The sequence below is a fragment of the Corythoichthys intestinalis genome, chromosome 5, assembly GCF_030265065.1.
Source record: "Corythoichthys intestinalis isolate RoL2023-P3 chromosome 5, ASM3026506v1, whole genome shotgun sequence".
Lineage (NCBI taxonomy): Eukaryota > Metazoa > Chordata > Actinopteri > Syngnathiformes > Syngnathidae > Corythoichthys > Corythoichthys intestinalis.
In genome coordinates, this window is record NC_080399.1 from 10,542,408 (window position 1) to 10,563,078 (window position 20,671).

A 20,671-nucleotide genomic window follows, 5' to 3' on the forward strand; every position below is an offset into this window, starting at 1 on the left:
AACACAACAGGTAGGTGGGTCGTAGTAGGCGAGCATTGCTACCGAGGCAGATTTACACAACGGTGTAAAAAAAGAAAAACGTATTGAAACCAAAAGTGGATAAATCGTTCAACTTACAAGAGTAGAGATGACAGGAACACACTCTCATTCCAGCAGAAATATGATCATAAGAAATGCTTTTCCGACGAACCGCTGCAATCCAGCCATCCGTCGTACCTTCGTGATCTGATATTTGGTCCTCCATGCAGGAAAACGGTGAAAAGTGAGTCCATTTTTCCTAACCCCTTTTTTTTGTCGTAGGAGATGCTGTTGCACCCGGTAACGCAACAATAAGCACCCATATTTTCTTTCTAAAACACCGAAAGAGTTAGCTTAGCACTACCACACGTTACAATCCGCATTGACTCTGCCGAACCGGAAGTAAATCATATTGCCAGCATGGAGGCGCGTCCAAACAGTGACGTAGTACGTCCCATTCCCTATCAAGAGGACAAACTTATGTAACAAGTTAAGCATTTCAAATTCAAGTTTAGCATTTCAGATTCAATTTCTAATGGCGGAAATACAAATAAATATTTGCCTTATTCTGATCATATGCATAACAGGGTTGCATGAGGTAGAGTAAGACATTCAATCATGGCTATTTTATAAAAGGTGAAAAATAGTAGAGAGGACATACATTTGCTCTGTCCATTCTTTTGGTAAATTGTTTTTTTTTTTTTTTTTATGCCAAGCTGATATACTTGTAATTTAGTTTTTGGTTACCTTGGTAACATTGACGCGGCTGATCCCTGACGCTACCTCCACTTCCGTTACGTGAACACTTCCGGGTTGAAAAAAAAAAAAAAAAATCACCTGTTTCGCAAATTCACTCGGCAAGAAGGAAATGTGCTTGATAAGTTTTTCACTCGAAACTTTAACTGTCATTTATTTTTCAACTGGAAACTTCAAACTAAACATTATTCCTGAGGGAATTTAGACCGAACATATTTGCCGTCTATCGTGTTAAGTCCAGGAAGACGAGAGTGCAAATCGTGGTGGAACAACTTGTACTCTGCAAGTTATGGAGCTCGTCCAAAATGTTATCAACCAGAGCCAAGGAAGGGACCGTATTTTCAGGTACGTTTAGTAAATATATGTGTGACTTTGTCACCAATGTTACTTTCTAGTTCAGTTTTGAGACAAAAAAACAAAACAAAAAAAAACGTGATATGTGTTGTTAAATTGAACTCATTGCTTGAACAGTGGTCAATACCTTGGACATCTATTCAAAAGTTGACACCTTTTAACTTAAAACGCCAATGATTAGGTTTGGCAAGTCAACGAATATATATATATATATATATATATATATATATTTAATTTGACATTTAACCCAAGTTACTTTTTGGTGCTTTAAAACAACCTATGGTACCAATTATTATTGTATTTTAAAGTTATCATTTTTTCCCCTATTAATCATCGTTATACTGTATTTCTATTGCATGTTTATAAACAATGTTAAAACAGACTAAATGTAATGAAATTTAATATAAACAGTAAATATACACAGGTTACAGCACCTTTAAGACTGAAGCAAGATTGAAGTCCCCCCCCCCCCCCCCCCCCGTACTATTTAGCTTTATTAGTAGTAGTAGAGCTGCAGCTATCGGTTATTTTAGTGGTCGATTAATTGATGAACTAGTTAGTTTGAATAATCGCGTAATCGGTTAAGGAAGATAGGTATAAAAATATATAAATGAGGATCTAAGTACAACAAAAGAACAATTGGCTAACTTGCATAGCAAAGGTCCGCTAGCTTGAATAGTATAAAATGCTAACGTTTTTTTCTTTCTTTTACAATGGTCTTAACAAATTGTTCAAACACATATTCCCACAAAAAATGGATAAATATACCAATAAACTAAATTCCAAATGCATTAACAAAAACAATAGCGCAAACAAAAACTTGTCATATTCACTGTCACCACTAGAGGGCAGTGTATGCACTTAAATGAATAAAACAATGCAAACACTTTTAAAACAAACCATTACAATACCACTTTAAAGAACACTCGAAGCAGCAACATTTAATTTGAATTTTTTTTTTTTTAAGCGAATTACTCGAGTTAACCAATTAATTGCTGCAGCACTAATTATCAGTTGTAGTAGTAGTTAGTAATTCATAGTATTTCATTTTTCCCCCCCATAGGATTTAACTCATTGCATGCCATTGATGGCGATAGACATCCAATTCATGTTACCCGGTAGAACTGGCTGGGGAAGTCAAAATGGCAATCAATGAGTTAAACGCGTGCCTTGTAAGGGTTTAATAAAAAAAAAAAAAAAAAAAAAAAATCATGAGTCTTCATGACAACTCAACCTCAGTCTTTATTTTTTTCAATAACTGATAATAATATTATCTTTTTAATTATTATTTTAGAACCACACAATATGTGTGTGCCCTTGCTGTGTATGCGCTCCGAAACAACTCCCAGCGAAAGGAGCTGGTTGTCAAACTCAAGAGTCTGGAGGCAAACATGAGTGCTGGACGAAAGTGTAAGTATGATCAATTCAAAGTTTGGTGTTCATGGTGTTACAGGCGAATTTTTGTAACTTGTGGTTGACCTTTTCCTGTGAAACACTCACTCTTGTCTTTTGAATCAATAATTTGTTAGATAAACGGACTAGGCTAGCTAATGTTTAGTTGACTTTTTTTTTTAACCTAAAGGTTTTAGTTTTACACCTTGGTTATTATTGCATGTTGTTTTGTGAAGAAATGCTTGTTTTTATGATAAAACTCTGAAACAGTAAATTGGCAGTTATTAGTATTCATCACCATCCATCTCGAGCCTGTGTGAGCATAACATTCATGTTTTTGCAATGTGGGAAGAAGCTGGAGAAATTGAAACAAAAGAACATGCAAACTCTTGGCTCAAATCTTAGCTCATTTACTCCCTTTAATGTTGATAGATGTCATAATCACAGTGAATGGCTATAAATCAGTTAATTTGAGGGGGTTAAATCATTAATTCATCATCCTGTTCCTGGGTTTTTCCTAGTGCTTCTTAGGCCTGGTGGGCCGCGAGGCTTCTTTGTATGGTGGATGAAGTACTCACTTTTTTTTTTTTACTCAAGTAAAAGTACAGATAAAGGGATAAAAAATACTTAAGTGAAAGTACAAGTATCTAAGAAAACAATACTTAAGTAAAATTATGAAAGTATTTGCTTTAAAATTTACTTTACAAGTAAAAACGCACACGTAGATATCCAGGTGCTAAGCACCGCCCTCTGGCGGTCAGGAGGAATGAAATAGAAACAAAATTTTCTCCCGACGAAATAATGTGATATATGACACAGAGATCTAAGCCAATATTTAAAGAAAGAACCGGAAAATTCATAGACTGCTCGATTTTATTTAAAACTGCAGAATGGGAAAAAAAAAACAAGCAGTAAAATTGACTACACTATAAACGGAAGCTTAATAAGATGAAAAACTCCAAATCTAAACTAAATAATAGTTTGTGCCAAAATGATTAATGAAAATCTTAATGGCTAATTGCAAGCATACCTACTGTACAAGAGAGTGCAGCTCTCACTGTTGGTTGTTATTGGCCCGTATCTTCTTCACCTGCTTAATCTTTATTGTACTCATGTTGCTGCCTCTAGTGCTCAATTACGAAAACGAAAAAATCGATTCACAAAGAGAAAAAAGAATCAAAACAAACAAAAGTAACAGTTATTGCAGGCGACAATTTGAAAAGTAGTGGAGTAAAAAGTACAGATCCATGCTGTAAAATGTACGGAAGTAAAAAGTACCACATCTTATTTGTACTCAAGTACATATAAATAAAAAATACGAACTCCAGTAACAAAGTACAGTGATCCCTCCTTTTTCACGGTTAATGGCGAAACCATTAACACCCCTCCACCCCCGCCCCCTTGCGATAATCGAAATCCGTGAAGTAGAAGCGAAGCCTTTTTACATTTTTTTTTTTACTGTGTTTATTAATGTATTGTCTCAATTATAGCATTGGAAAGACATACCGTAATTTCCCGAATATAAGGCGCACCCGTGTAGAATGCGCACCCCAAATTTTCTTGTAAAATCTAGGAAAATTATTGTACCCGTTTGTAACGCGCACCCTTATTTTAGCACCACTAAATAGAAGAATACAAGAAACCAGAGCTCGTGTACAGATACAGAAATGTCATTTTACTGACTGGTGAAACACAGCACAAGCATAGCACATTGGTAGTTCAAAACATTACCATAAACTGACAATATTTACGGTAATAATATGATTTGACAACTTCTCCAATTTACCAGAATCTAGGAGAAAACAAAACAGATGTGACTTTTCTTTTAAAGCCTGCTGTATAACTTGCTCGTTTCATCATGATGAATAAATGTTTTTTCCATGGATTGATACGGTAAAATGAAAGTGAGAACGTAAGTTGGAAATCCGAGAGAGCTCATCGCTGTCGACACGACAGTAACAATTAGAGGTGTGCAAAATTTCCGATTCTTAGATTATTCGCGATTCGGCCGTGGAAGATTCGAGAACGATTCACAAACATCCAAATTCCGATTATTGAAATATGCCAAGTAAAGCAGAAGTAAGACACACTCAGCGCGCCGCGCGGTCTTCGGTACGCAATTAGGGACGGAGCGAGAGTAGCTAAACATCATGCTTCTCATTACCCGGCCCCTCGGGTAACGCCAATGCTCAACTCACGGCTCTAGCTCAACTCATGCCACGAGATAATAAAAAAAACAACAACATACCTGACTACCGCCGAAAAGCTGCTACAAGCCACATTATGTTACGGTAGATATCATTTATATAGGACTAGATGCATTATAGCTTCGGTATCGTTACCAGCACATCTACAAAAAACTAGATGCAGGCGTTAGTAACGGCCGCCATCTTAAAGCAGTACACTTCCCTGCAAGGCTGTTGTTGTGAACCTTCCAAGCGAACCTAATTAACTTTTTATCTAAAATACTCCTAAATCGGTAAAATATTGACTTGAATCTATCTTTAAAATAGTTTTAAAACTTTCACATGTTGAAAGTAGACAAAAGAGAAATTATGGAATAACAGGAGCAATTTTAACAACTTTAACGGTTGATTCACAACATTAAATTAATTGAAAGTAGTTTAAAGCTGCTGATATAGAATGGGGACTGGAGTTTTTTATTTACTGTTATTTTTGTATATTTGTTTACTGCTATATGTTAACTTGATACTGAAATAGTAGTTTGGTTTAGCCTGAGAGGATTTTTGAACAATTTTGGAACTAATGTACAAAACAAATAAAAAAAAAAAAAAGGAGTGGGGTGCATCAATAATCGTTTTATAATCGAATCGGAGCCTCTGAATCGTAATCGTAATCGAATCGTTAGGTGCCCAAAGATTCCCAGCTCTAGTAACAATAGGAACTATTGTTATTTGGGTTTGAGTTTCCCGAGGGACCGATATAGTTGACGGACACAGGAAGTGTGTTTGCTTACGTTTGTTATGGTCCGAGTTGCAGAGCTGCAATAAACGTCGACTCAAATGAGTTCAAGAAACTAAATTCTGTGCTTTATGAAGAGTGAAAAAAAGCAGAATTTAACACAGACGAAATCAGTCGGCCGATTAGAGTGAAGTATTACCGAAACAAAATGGTGACGTCAGGTACCGTAATGGTCGGCAACTGGTCGCCGCATACGTTTCTGCAACACAACGTGGCCGTGTCAATAAAAAAAAAGGGTGTACATATATATATAAATATATATATATATATATATATATATATATATATATATATATATATATATATATATATATATATATATATATTTCTGTCTCCATCCATGTACCCGTTTATAATGCGCACCATGATTTTACAAGTTGATTTTGGGGAAAAAAGTGCGCGTTATATTCGGGAAATTACGGTACATATAAGACATGTTCTTCCCTTTTCCCCCCGAATATATACTCTAATACTTATACGTTTTATACGTAACTTTAACATTACTCGCAGCATTACTTCAACATAACGTTGCTGTCCCTCCAAATTATTTTGAAACTAGAATAACATAACAAAATGCTTGTCGTTATGAAATGCTTCACTGATTGAGTCCACTGAAATCCGCTCATGTTGCTCTTTTAATGAGTTGCCACATGTTTAACAAGCTAAACGAGTCGGCTACTTTGAAGGGCAGCGCTCCCAAGCTTTTCTAGCAAGATCAAAGATTGTACGCCTGTCTCTCATCGTTAACTTTAGCAAACAAACTGCAGCTGTATGGAGGTAGATTTGTGTCTTTATTATTCGATCCCAAAAAAAAAAAAGTTGCTTCAATCAAAATAAAGATATATATTTTCAAACAAGAAAAAATCATTTCAATCAAAAAAAAAAAAAAAGTGAATGCAAAAATAAATTTGAAACTCAAAAAAATGCATTTGAAAACTTTTTCTTTGACTTTTTTTTTTTTTTTAATTGAAACAACTTTTTTGATTGAAGTAATGTAGTTTTGCATTTGGGCCACATTTTGGTTAGGACATTTGTGTCTTTATTATTTAATCAAAAAATAAGTTGCTTCAAAAGAAAAAAAAATATTTTCAAAAGAAAAATCACTTAAATAAAAAAAAAAAAAAAAAATTCAATCATAGATAGAAAGTTTTTGAATGCGAAAAAATATTTGAGACTCAGAAATTTGCATTTGAACACTTAATTTTTCATTGTGATCAACAAAAATCCGCGATAGTAAGGGCGCAAAGTTTGAAGCGCAAAGTAGCAAAGTGTACTTTTACTTTGTTACATTCCACCACTGATAAGTAAACAATTATGACCGTATCACCGTGACACGGTTGAACACGCAATGGCGACGTCTTATGGTCGATATGTGAACAAATCTGTCCCCGCTCTTTGCCTTCGCACTAAATTGAGTTTTATTTTTGTTTGTTAAAACTTTGTCAGGACTTGTGTAAGACTTCATTAAGTATTGTTGAGAAATGACTAATAATAACAACACAATCGTCATCATTTACAGATTTCTGTCAATATAACATTTTTAATTTATTTATTTTTTCAAAAACATTGTGGGCAGTTGGTGGGCTTCTGTACCACCAGGCTTTGCAAGTTTTCTTGGGGAAACCCTGCTGTTTTGATTCTGAAGTTGCGTCCAGCTCATCTGCTAAAAAAAAAAAATGGATGGATGAAAGCCCTCGAACCTGATCCATGAGTCACTGCAGTTCACACATTTACAGTATGTGTAAATTTTACACGCTTTCAGAAACTAGTGTATTGGAATCTTTAATCTCATCAAATGCTTGCCACTTCTGAAGAAAACCTATTCTATTAATTGAATAAAGGGAAGAAACCTAAAAATACAAGTACAAACTATGTATGCTTGGTACGTGGTAAGGTGTCACTCAACTTTACCAGAATAAATGCATTGTAGTGAACAGCAGGAGACTTTTGAGACTCATCCCTTTGAGCTCTGTGTGAGACCGAGCTTTGCTTTTCCACCTGGGCTCACTTGCAAACTTTTTTTTTACTTCAAGGCTCCGGAACAATTTAAAATTCAGTGGTGGACTGGATATGAGCCTCTCATGGTAATAAAGGTGCAGCTTGTGCGCTGGGCCTGCCAATAAAAAAACCTCTTTCCTCCTGTCGCCGTATGAGGTCACAGTGGAATAGGCCAAGCTCACTTGTTAAAGCACTTAATTATCTCTCAAGAGTGACCCAGTCATGGCAGCCTTGAGGCTCGACAGCCTTTAGCGTCTGAGCTGTGACTTCGGGTTTCGATGGGCAAGATGTCTTTCAATTTGAAAAGTATGTGCGGGTTGAAATTGTCAGCCATGTGCATTTTCGTTTCTGTTCTAAAGCCCTCTTTTTCTGCTTTCTTTGTCAGTGTTCAGGCTGGGGAATGCAATAAATGCCATTGAGGCTGCCAAGCGAACCATGCGACTGTCTGACCGAGTGCTTTGCCTTTGCCTTACTGCTGCCAACATCAACCGTGCTCTCTACTTTATCTGCGACAACACGCTTTGGGCCGGGAACGTGGGCCTTCTGCGTAATATCGATAAAGAGCGTTGGAGCGTTAGCGCCTCGCGATGCTACCTCCTCTCGCTCGTTGCAAGCCTGACCCGAGATGTTTACGTCATCTCCCAGTTGATGGTGCAGAGGGCAAGGGATAAGCACTTTAGGCAGAAAATGAATTCACATCTCAACGACAATCCTGAAATCGCAGAAGTCATAATCCCTCATTTGGATGCTTTTATATTTCTGCTGTTGCAGGTCTTCAAATCCCACCCCGCTGTTGTTATAGATACCATCAAAAACATTTGTGATCTGTCCATCCCCTTGGACAAGTTGGGGATCTATCAGTCTAATGCAGGTGTGGTTGCATTTTGTGGACTGGTATCCTCACTTATTGGGATTGTAACCCTCATACAGCCTAAATTGAGGATAAAACCGTAACATGCTTTTCCGAAAAGGTTGGCATAGAGCGATCATGTTTCAGTGCTGCTGACGGCGAGAGACATCCAAACCATTTTGACTGGTGGCCTGGCAGCAATCGAATGCCCTCCCAGTCAAAATGGATTTGATGTCTCTCGCCGTCAGTTGCAGCAAATAAGCTAAACAATACAAACTTTAAGCACTTGAGTCAACAAAACCACTTAGACTAACTGAATAGGAAGTTGGGGTGCACCAATCATAATTTTCTGACTGTTCACCAATTTTTGAAAAGCCTGATTTGTCGTTCTTGATTTTTGCTGATCCCTATTTTTTCCCCCAATGCACCTTCACCTTTTTTTCCCTTTTCCAAAACATTGAACATTACCTGTGAATCATTTTTTCCCCAAACACATTGGCAGTAGTCCTCTAAAAAGAATTTATTGGAAAGTTGAAATACTCCAAACTCCAAAATCATATCTTTCTTTTTAAAAAAAAATAAAATGCAACAGTATTCTGCTTTCCCATAAGAGAATTACAAGGTTTAAAAAACGAGAATTGCAAGGTTTAAGAAAATTGTTAAATTAATATTCTGGAGAACAGAACTACTAAATTGTATTAGGTCTCTAAATCTCAAAGATTTTTGGGGGGCATTTTAAAGGGGAAGTTCAAAATTTTTGACATTATGCTTAATCTTTAAGTTAGTGGGGGTTTAATTAGTTGGGGTTGATTTCAACAAATTCTTTACAGTAGTTTTTTATTAGGTTCAAGGCTACTGAGTGGATAAGCTAGCGCGAGTCAATGGCCCCGTCCTAGCATGCCAATAATAAACAACATATGCACGCATGAAAATCACATAGACCCTTGCAATCAATAGTGTTGGGTATATTTTCAGGATGAAGTACTTAAAACTTGCTATTGCATGTCAATAACTGTAGTATGAACAGCAACATTTGTAATCCAGCAGCTCTGTAGGTAACAGGCTCAAGAGCGAAGTGATATTTTTTTTTTTTTCCACAGGTGTGTTCGTCAGAGCCAGCAACAAGTATCCACAGTTTGTATTGTTCCTCGTTCTTCATAGGGAATTTGTGAAAACTTTCATTTGCCCGTTTCTTCTGTTTCCACAGCCTCTAAATGCACGTTTCACTATGTTGCCGTTCTTCAGTCAAGACTCCATTGTAGAGGAGTTCCAAAAAATCGATTATTACATGCATCGCGTTTCGACACGTGACGATTCGGATTTTTAAAGGTTCAAAAACGATGTTTTTCCCTCATAACTTTATGGCAGCCGCTCGTAGCAGAACAATTCAAGCACGTCTGCCGCCAGGCACAGTTAACGGGCGCGCGCACGTTATGATGGATGCTGCTGGTTACTGAGAGATTTACACCTTTTTAAAAGACTGGAAAATAAACGTGTGTATGAGAGAGGCAGGAACTGAAGCGCAACCCGGTGGTCGCGCTTTTGTGCGCAAGTTATTTTTTTTAGAGCAAGAGGGGAAGAGAGAGTTTGTTGCTCCTTGTCATTTAGATGTCCTGCAGTAGTTTTAAGGCATTTCGATTGAAAAATGTCCTGAATGTGTTGCTAAGACCCGTGTGCATCTAAAGAGGTGAGTACACGAACACTCTTGTACTGTTTAGCCTTTATTGTTGTTGTTTTTGAGATGTTAATAGTTAGCGCTGAGCGCTAAGCTAATTCGCTAACGTGTATTTCATATACAGAACGTGTAAAACCACGATTAAGTACAGCGGTAACACTACAAACATGCGAAATAGTACAGAATTCTGTGAAAACAAAGTATATTGGTTAAAAGAAGTCTTATTTCTAAAGACGCTTTGTGTCCAGAAAATGTGGAATTAATTCCACCTGTGTGAATTTTATTGTATTGTTGAGAGAAATAAGTACTCCCTTTAAAATGGTTAATCTTTTTGCACTTTGTAAAACATAAATAAATAAAAAAGCATCTTAAGAGCAGCATTTTGTTGTATTGGCTTGTTTCCATCGTTCCTGTTGAATCATTTGGATATTTTAAATAAATAATGGACATGAATTTGTTATGCTACTGTATTAGGTATGGTACGATGCATCAATAATCGTGATAATCGCTATAACCGCGATCATCGTCAATACCGCGATCATCGTTTAATAATCGTATCGTAGCACCCTGAATCGTAATTAAATTGAATCGTGGGGTGCATAAGATGGCACACCCCTACTCCGTAGACTGATGCTGCATTCAAGGAAGGTGGGAAGTTTCGTTTTCCAACCTCGGACCAGGGGGGAAAAAAAATAATTTGAACGCCACTCGAACTGGGAGGCCCTTGCTGAAGTGAGAAAAAAAGGACCGACTTCACGAATTGCTTCAATGAGATGTCACTCGAGAAAATGCGCTGCCCATCGAAAAAGCAGACAGTCAATAGTAAAACAAAAGAAGGCAGTTTACAGTGTGGTCTATTTACCTTAGCTGTCATTTTTCCTTCACTATTTGATCACTTACAAGAAGGCTGGTCTGCGGGAGGTCAACATATCTTTTGATGGCCAAAATAAAGAACGCTTGGAACTGTTTGATGTCGCAACTGGTACCATCCGAGTGGGATAAGTCCGACTTCCCACATTCATCGAATGCAGCATGAGCACGAGTGGCCTAAGCGATCCTCTGGATTGTGGTCGGATTAAGCATCTAAAAACAAATAGTACCACAGAAATAAATGACTTACAGCGGTTTTATGTTACATTGTTTTAGCCACATGGGTATTTTGCACAACGATCTGCATTTTGAATTTATTTGTCTATGTTATCTCTGCTAATATCGTTTATTGGCATGCAAGGATGGGACCATTAACTCTCTTTGCCACTCCGGAGTCCTGAAATTAATAAATAACTAACAAACTGCACTGAATTTGTTGAAATCAACGCCACTGACTAATTAACCACCGCTAACTCGAAGATGAAGCCTAATATAAAAAAAAAATCTGAACTTCCGCTTTAAGACTTTTTAATGTTGGAACGGTTTAAATGTGAGCCAAATGTAAGCATTCACTAAACATGCATTATCTGACTGAATTTTCTCCCAAAGAAAAGACAAGGTAAAGAGGCCATCTAGTGGCTACAAAACAATTACCACACAGTGCTTTTATGAAACACCAATAAAAATACAACTCCTTCTGACATTAACAGCAAAGAGCGGCTAGGATCGACTGATTCCTAGAAATTCATGAAAGGTGCACCTTTTAACATAGCTGAAGTTGGTCAACTTGCTGCCATTGCCGGTCATAGGCGTGATTTAATTGACTCTAAACCATTTAACACTTAATGTGAAATAAATAAGGTCACACCTATGCAAACCTAAGCAGTATTTCTTCTCAATCATACAGAAATTTTTGTCAAATGTGCCTTGAAACGTTAGTATTGAGGCTCTGACCTCACACTATATGTAAGTGCAGAAATGCAATGGGTACAATACACACATACACACACAAGCCTCCACATATGTAACACTGTCCACACGCTCCATTGAAAATAGCTTTATTTTCAATTTTTAATGAGACAACAATACATTTGTATGCCTGAAAGCTTTTTTCTCATGAGTGTGGCGTCTGCGTAACGCATCTTCCATCAGAATTGCAAAAATATATTCCATTTCCCTTTCACCATACTTGCCGGTTTTATTGTAGAAAGAAAACAAATGAGTATGCAAAGAGGAATACCGCAAAAGAACAACAAAATTAGGCAATAAATAATAAACATTTGTTCTCCTGGGTAGATCATTTGCTGGGTTTAGTAGACAAAATATTTTCACATTTCAGTGTCATTGTTGTTCCAGTACCAACAAAGCTGTAACCATCATGGAGAAAACTTATTTTGGCAGAATTAACCACATTAAGGGCTATTTCAGGAGGGAGAAAAACATGAATATTCATGTATGCAAATAACATTTTTTGAAACACTGGAAGGCTTTTCTGTCTAACCCAAGTGCTCTTATTGCATTTGACAACATCATGTTTATAGTGGCAACAGTGTGAAACTACAGACAGGTTAAGTAAACTAAGTTCTTGAATTTCCTTGTTAATGTGAAGGCACCTTCTGTATTGTGCTGCTTAAGAGTAATTAAAAAAAAAAATCTTTTATTCCTTCATTAAGTCCCTCAACCAAAATGGTACAATCTTATTCTCATGATTACTGGGTAATCTTGATCTTTAATTAAAATGTATTGAACTATACTTGATGGACATTCCTCATTCGGTTGATGGAAAAACCTCGACTCAATGTATTCGACACAGATGATTTAATGTTTGTTATATGACAAAATTTGTGAGTACAATTCTACTTTGAATGACATTTATTTTTGAGGTATGAAATATGAATACAATGTTTTGTGTTGATAATGCTGTCTTCACGATTATAAATGAACTATGGTCATTTGAATTCCAGCACAGCCTATGTAAGGTGTATTCATAGAGCATACAGAATTTCCCAATTTGTTAAAAGTATGTTATCATCAGGTTGAAATATCAGTGCTAAGAAATATTTCCTTTTCATATATGCCAAGACATGAGTCGAACATCCCAAAATCTTAACCTAGTAAACAAAGATGGGACAAACTCTTTGATATGATGCATGTCGATATGCCAGGATCACGATACGATGCGTCACGATACGATATCAAAAATTTACAAGCACTCATATTTTCTGGAAAAAAAAAAGCCAAAGATTTCTCAACACTGTTGGCTCTTGAGCTTCAGGACCACTTGATAGCGACATACTGAACCAATTGGCTGCAAAGCCTTATTGCGTCAGGAAGCTTCATTTGGCTATCACTGCTAGCATTGAGAGAGACAGACAACCTCTGCTGCCACCCGCTTGCAATCAACATTTTTGTCATCCCAAAGTACTGCAACTCATGCATCTCTCCCAGCATGCAATGTGGTGCTGAGGCTATAAATAACTTCCAAAGGTTCATGTTCTGTGCTAATTTCCTTCAGTTAGTGTTCCAGTTGTTCCATTAATTACTAGTTATACTGTGTAGGGTTTGTTGTCATGTGATTATTTTAATTTTGGTTTGAAACTAATTGAATCGCCTGCTCGTACTAATGAATCGTGAAGTGGGTGTAAGCTTGTTCTACTGTCTACTCATTATAAGCAGTTGGTAACCCTTTCTGCACTCCGACTATGTTGCCTCAATCATGTGGCAGGGTATCTAGTCTATATAAACACAATGAGTATTGTGACGTTTCGTATCGCGACATATCATCAAATGATATTTTGTCCCAAATCTCCTAGTAAGAGTCTTTCTTTTTAAACACCAGGTGTTTGTGAAATGGAACAAAATGAATCATTTTCAAACCTTTCTTACCATTTGGGTGACCGCTAACCTAAAATTGAACTGGTGTGTAAAATGTTTATATCCACTGTATTCTGTAGATCTGACCAGTTGAAAGAGAATGTTAGTGTGAAAAAATTTCTTTGAGGTAACTTACATTTATGCAGATTAAAAAAAAAAAAATAAATTATAGGATGGCTAGTAAAATCTTTGTAGTTAAAGAACAATTCTGTCATAGTTGAAAACGACATCTTGAGAAATAAGAACAGCACTGGTAAGAAAATGTCCCTAACTATCCAGTTTGTAGGTAACCTTGAAACTTGGTTTCCAATTCAATAACACGAGAATAGCGCACTTAAAACCTGTTCGGTGATGCCATAAACATAAATGTATAACATGTGCGTTAAGGCAACCAGTATTTTCTCTTTCCCTCTCTGATGCAATCATTACAATGAATGTAATTTTGACAAAGAGGTCTAGAAAGCACAACAATCTGATTCCAGCCTGTTTAATGTCAAGGTCAACCCATTGAACTTTGGGCCAACATTATCTCTACCGTTCCAATTTTAGTGTTATAAGGCGTCATTTAGACTGTGTGCCAAATATGGCGAGCAAAACACAACACTTCTCATGAATACAGAAATGGCAAGCAAATGGCTGTGTTTACCCAGATAAATTTCCTTTGTAGTACACAGCATGAGATGTATCATTGAGCAACTGTGCCGGTAAACAACCCAGTTGAAAGCAGGAGACGATAAGCGATAGGTGATGTGTGAGTGACATACAAAACAAAAAGGCAATTCATGGTAGGCGACATAATGTGGACATGGGCGACACTAAGCTTGATAGTAGACTAAAGACAAATTTTGTTTACTTCTAGCAGAAATTCATATAATGATATTCCCGATAACATACTTGCAAACTCATTTATAAACAGTGGTGCCTTGAATGCGAGTATTTTGTTCCGTGACATGCTTTACCTCAACCAGAGTACAATAGAATGAAAAAGTGTTTTTGTTCATCCAAGGATAGGATAAATGTAAGATGAATGAATGAATTGGTTAAATTGTTGAGCTGCTGCCTGCTTTTGACACCATAGTAGAGATGGCAAAACTATATACATGGACATCTACATGGTATAGATGTCTCTGCTCCTCATAGAGGATGAAGTAAGTCTGAGATGTTGAAAAGTATAATAAATGTCTAAAAGTGTTGCTGAGCCGTTTGTGTTAAAACCATCAGTTGCTTAAAGGGTTATACTGTACATTATATGCATTGCCAGTTATCCATCCATCCATTATCGTCTGCTTGCGCTGGGGTCGCAGGGGGAGCAGCTTTAACAGGGAAGCCCAGAATTCGCTCTCCGCAGCCACTTCAACCAGCTCCTCCGGCGGGATCCGAAGGGGTTACCCAGGCCAGCCGAGAGACATAGTCTCTCCAGCGTGTCCTGGGTCATCTCCGGGGCCTCCCACCAGTGGGACATGCCCAGAACACCTCTCCAGGGAGGCGTCCAGGAGGCATCCGAACCAGATGCCCGAGCCACCTCAGCTGGCTCCTCTCAATGCGGAGGAGTAGCGGCTTGACGCCGAGTCCCTCCCGGGTGACCGAGCTTCTCACCCTATCTCTAGGGGAGAGCCTGGACACCCTGCGGAGGAAACTCATTTCGGCCGCTTGTATCCGGGATCTTGTTCTTTCGGTCACGACCCATCGCTCATGACCATAGGTGAGGGTAGGAACATAGATCGACTGGTAAATCGAGAGCTTTGTCTTCAGCTCAGCTGCTTCTTCACCACTACGGACAGGTGCAGAGTCCACATTACTGCTGACGCTGCACCGATCCGCCTGTCGATCTCCCGGTCCTTCCTATCCTCGCTTGTGAACAAGACCCAAAATACTTGAACTCCTCCACTTGGGGCAGGATGGGGATGGCGTGGCTCAGTGGTAAAGTAGTTGTCCCCCAACCCAGAGCCTGATGAACTCGCCTAAGTATCCTTGAGCAAGATACTGAACCCCACATTGCTCCAGGCGCTGCGTCACCAGTAGATAGATGGCAATTAAGTGTAAAGCGCTTTGAGCACCTTGAAAGGTGGAAAAAGCGCTATACAAGTATAACACCATTTACCATCTCATCCCCGACCCGGAGAGGGCACTCCACCCTTTTCATACTGATGACCATGGTCTCTGATTTGGATGTGCGGATCTTCATCCCAACAGCTTCATACTGAACTGTGAACTGCCCCAGTGAGAGTTGGAGGCTTGATTAAGCCAACAGCACCACATCCTCTGCAAAAAGCAGAGGTCACCAAACCGGACCCCCTCAACGCTTCTGCTGCACCCAGAAATTCTGTCCATAAAAATTATGAACAGAATTGGTGACTAAGGGCAGCCTTGGCGGAGTCCAACCCTCACTGGGAACGACTTACTGCTGGCAATGCAGACCAAACTCTACACCGGTCGTACAGGGACTGAACAGCCCTTAGCAAGGGGTTTGGTGCCAGTACTCCCGGAGCACTCCCCGAGGCACACGGTCGAACGCCTTCTCCAGATCCACAAAACACATGTAGACTGGTTGTGTGAACTCCCATGCACCCTCGAAGACCCTGCCGAGGGTGTAGAGCTGGTGCATTGCCATGTATGTGTTAGCTTTAGCATTAAGCTAGCGAGTTAATGTTCAGCTTCTTTATTTGGGCACAAATTTGGCATTGTCAATGACAAGGCAATGGGATATACATCATGAAGAAAAAAAACCTTAAGGTTGTTATTGGGGTCATTTCCAGAGTATAGTTCTGTTTTTATTCATTTTATTTAAAATAATGATTAATATTTTAAAAAAAAAATCAAAGTGCCACATTTTGGGTCATGTAAGCCACACTACCAATTATCAGCAATCGATACAGCTATTTTTGGAGTATCAGATTTGGTCACAGGATCGGACCCGATCCAGTAATCACACGTGTTTCCAACATCGTCACACTTTTCAGCTACTGTAAATTAAATCACTAGGCAAACATCGCCGCTTTGTGGGACTACATCTTTCGGAACCGAAGATGGCGAAAGAGCATCGTGTAATATTTGTAAATGGAGCAGTTGTCGAGGAGTTACCATTAGGGCTCACATTATTACCAAAACTATTACTTGTCATTTACAGGTTGCTTTAGTTAATTCTCTAAAAATATACAGTGGTAACTCTACATATTTGGTTAATTCGGTCCAGGGGATTGTTTGTAAGTCGAAATGGTCGTGTGTCGAGCAGGATTTTCCCATAAGAATACATTATAATTCCAGTAATTGGTTTCACGGCCTGGAAAACCTACACTAAATGCTTAATAAATACTGCCGGTACGATTGCAAATAGCAATTACACAGAGCAAAACAAATAATTTTTGAATAAAATCGAAATAATAATAATATTAAATGTAACGAATCGGGTTCTAATGCGGCAGTTGTGTTTTGCGTAGTGTACTTGAACGCACCGCATGACTGACGTGACAGAGTAAGAGATGTACATTAGAGTTTTTACTTTCACTTTTCATGTTTTGTTGTCGCCGTCAGCTGCGGCGGACAGTAGGCATGTTGTGTTGACCACATTCTGGAATAAATGATTAACAACCTGACGAAGCTGGTGATTTCTCTGGTGATCTAACGATGATAATTGTGACCTTAACTTATAAGGACTGGCGAACGGAGGTCAGAGGAGGACCGTCGAGATCGTAGACCTTCGACGGCGGTATTGTCGAGCCAGTTCACGGACGTGCACACCACGCTCATATTTTTCTATAATTTTAATCTTCTTTTCAATGGTAAGCGTCACCTTTTTTTCACCACTTGCACTAACATTCTTGGAACCCGTTTTGATTTCTCTCACAAGAAAATCTGCTGTGCGTCCGTCCAGCGTCATCAGCTGCAGAAACAAATGGCGAGTCAAATTTAATGTCGGATGTCGAAAAGATCGTGTGTCGAAGCGGTCGTATGTCGAGGTACCACTGTATATGAATCGGCAAAACATTTTGAAAGAAAAACAGATCGCCAGTCAAAAAAGATGTATCCTGACAACTCTAATTCCAAGTGTAATACCCACAAGATAATGTCCACGTATGTGGACGCCGGTTCTTCAATATGTTAAATTGTTTTTTAAATTACCCCAAAAAGTCACTTGCCCTATACAGGATTAATCTATGTAGTTGTTTTAAAAATATATATAAACGTCAACTGCTAGTGGCATTAAATACAAGCTTCTTTGAAGAATTGCTGTGTGTTTGTCAAAATGCTGCTTATTGTGACTGAAATATAAGCGCTTGTATCTCAAGGATACACTTAGAAGTAAAAAAAAAAAAAAAAAAATTTGCACGGATGACATTTCATATCTTTAAGCTAGTAAACTGTGTTACTTTTATCACAAGGCACCACTGTAATTTATTCATTTAGACACTTTTGTTTAGTCTCAGTGCTGCAAAAATTGTTACTGTCAGGTGGTCTTCATGTTGAGGCATTTTAACAAATCTATATTGGATGTCCATATTTAAATAAAGTGACTGAATGTGTCAAGTCAGCAAACAGCAAGTAACGAGATTGCTTGACACGTACATACTAGTAGCATTCATTTGTTTCCCTCTAAGACTGATTGTACCATCAATGTAATACTTTCATAAACTCAATGCTCTCTGGCAAGAGATAAAATTAACAAACTTTTCGGCAGGAACTATAAATTATTCAAATTCAGGAAAACGACAAATAAGATTTGGCTTTCACTTGCACATCTGCCCAGTTTACAGCAGGAGAATTTGCAGTGTTTACAGCACTGAAAGCATTGGGTTAAAGGGCAACATTTGATCACGAGTCAGTGGTCCGGGCACGACCTTTGCTCCTTGATTCCATTGACACACGGAGGAGTAAAGAGAGTTTTGTTTCAGTAACTGTAGTACCCAGTTGGTCAGTCTTTGGGTCCACTGCGAGTCTTTTGGTCCATTTTCAAATCTCTCTGTCTTGAGAGTAGCCGCCATTTTACTAGGAGAGCTCCTGGGCACGGTCAAAGTCCAAGATCAGACCTTTGATATGTGACAGTTTCTGATGGAGATACTCGCATCGCTTCTTTTCTTCCCTGTAGCCGGGAAACTTCTAGAAAACACAAAGACAAGCACATATCAGAGTTCAGTACGTTAGGCCTCGTGTAAGAACATTTTATACAGACTGCAAAGGTAACTAACAGCTGATGCTGATACACAGATGTAGGTAGTACGCAACCATTTGGTCTTATGAAAATTCACGTGTTGTCCACAAAGAAATGCAAGGCCAGCATTTGGTGAAAGGAATTAAGACTTCTAAAGTAGCTGTTGTGTTAACATAAAATATTCAGACTTCTGCTAGGAAGCAAAAAAAATAAAATTCTGCTTGAAATTAGGGCTGTCAAACGATTAAAATTTTTAATCGAGTTAATCACAGCTTAAAAATTAATTAATCATAATTGATCGCAATTCAAACCATCTATAAAATATGCCATATTTTTCTGTAAATTGTTGGAATGGAAAGATAAGACAGAAGACGGATATATACATTGAACATACTGCACATAAGTACTGTATTTGTTTATCATAACTATAAATCAACAAGATGGCATTAACATTATTAACATTCTGTTAAAGCGATCCATGGATAGAAAGACTTGTAGTTCTTAAAAGATAAATGTTAGTACAAGTTATAGAAATTTTATATTAAAACCCCTCTTAATATTTTTGTTTTAATAAAATTTGTAAAATTTTCAATCAAAAAATAAACCAGTAGCTCGCCATTGTTGATGTCAATAATTACACAATGCTCATGGTGCTGAAACCATAAAATCAGTCACACCCAAGCGCCAGCAGAGGGCGACAAAACACCAAAAAACACAAGTAACAAGTGGACATGAAACTGTGCTGTCATTTTAATCTGTTTGAGCAGGGCATGTGCGTTAAATGTGTGAAATATTTTAACGTGATTAATTTTAAAAAATTAATTACCGGCCGTTAACGCGATAATTTTGACAGCCCTACTTGAAATAAAATTTTATTCAAGACATTTTAAATGTTGGCTTCCATTTGACATGAGATTATTATTTTTTTTTTTTAACCCACCATTAATTTATGTTGGTGCCATGTTTTGAAGTCAGAAAAACTTGGCATTTGTACAATTGTGTGTTGACTTTAAAATCCCCTTTTACCGGTATTGCAAAATTCTGGGGACTTTTCTAAAAGTGGGAACAAAAGTGAAAACTTGCGAAACGGGAGGTTGTTCGAGAACTTATTTGATATGATTTTTAGCCGCCTGAAACAGATATTCTCTTGTCTAAATAAACATCAACTGGTTTATGAAAACAACTGAATATGCTATGTCTTTGTCCGGGGTGCTGGAAGTCACTCACAGCAGTGGATACTGAGGATCTTTTTTTCTTTTTACCATCCAAAAATCACCGTTTTGGTCCAAATTTGTCATGCTCGTGCTTTTTCGCCATACATGGCGTGCACAATGGTAGTACACAGACATGCTGGAAAGTTTATGTACTACTACTTAGCTACTACAAAGACAGCGTTCTATTTCACCCACCGTGTGTTTTGGAGTTTTTGTATTGGAAATAAAAGCGCCCGTCATTTTTGCGTCATGTTAACGCCTCCTTTGTTACCAGTTAACTTTTCTGTTCCAATAGCGCCTTATTCAACGTGACCTGGTAGCAAGCAAGGTGTCAGTTGGTAACCATGTTATTAACAAAACACAACTTTTTCAACATATACAGTGGGGAGAACAAGTATTTGATACGCCGCCAATGGGTTTTCCCATTGACTGTGTATCAAATACTTGTTCTCCCCACTGTATATTTAATCCCCAAAGATATATACGCTATTTTTGCTATGTTTTGTTTTTTGATTTATTTTTCACAATGACTACAAAAAAAT

General features: G+C 38.0%; 2 protein-coding genes across 2 annotated transcripts in view; one reads left to right on the forward strand and one right to left on the reverse strand.

Annotated features, from left to right (window-relative positions):
- Positions 1–821: 821 nt before the first annotated feature.
- Positions 822–16,593, forward strand: pex11a (peroxisomal biogenesis factor 11 alpha). Its single transcript, XM_057836244.1, has 3 exons — positions 822–1,119; positions 2,423–2,538; positions 7,886–16,593. The coding sequence occupies exons 1-3, from the start codon at positions 1,064–1,066 to the stop codon at positions 8,452–8,454; spliced, it is 741 nt and encodes a 246-aa protein (XP_057692227.1). The 5' UTR covers positions 822–1,063; the 3' UTR covers positions 8,455–16,593.
- Positions 11,525–20,671, reverse strand: part of LOC130915955 (RNA polymerase II elongation factor ELL2) — a 102,611-nt gene continuing 93,464 nt past the window's right edge. Inside the window, exon 12 of the mRNA XM_057836239.1 lies at positions 11,525–18,863. Within this exon, the coding sequence (XP_057692222.1) occupies positions 18,753–18,863 (111 nt within the window). The 3' untranslated portion in view covers positions 11,525–18,752. The remainder of the gene's footprint in view (positions 18,864–20,671) is intronic.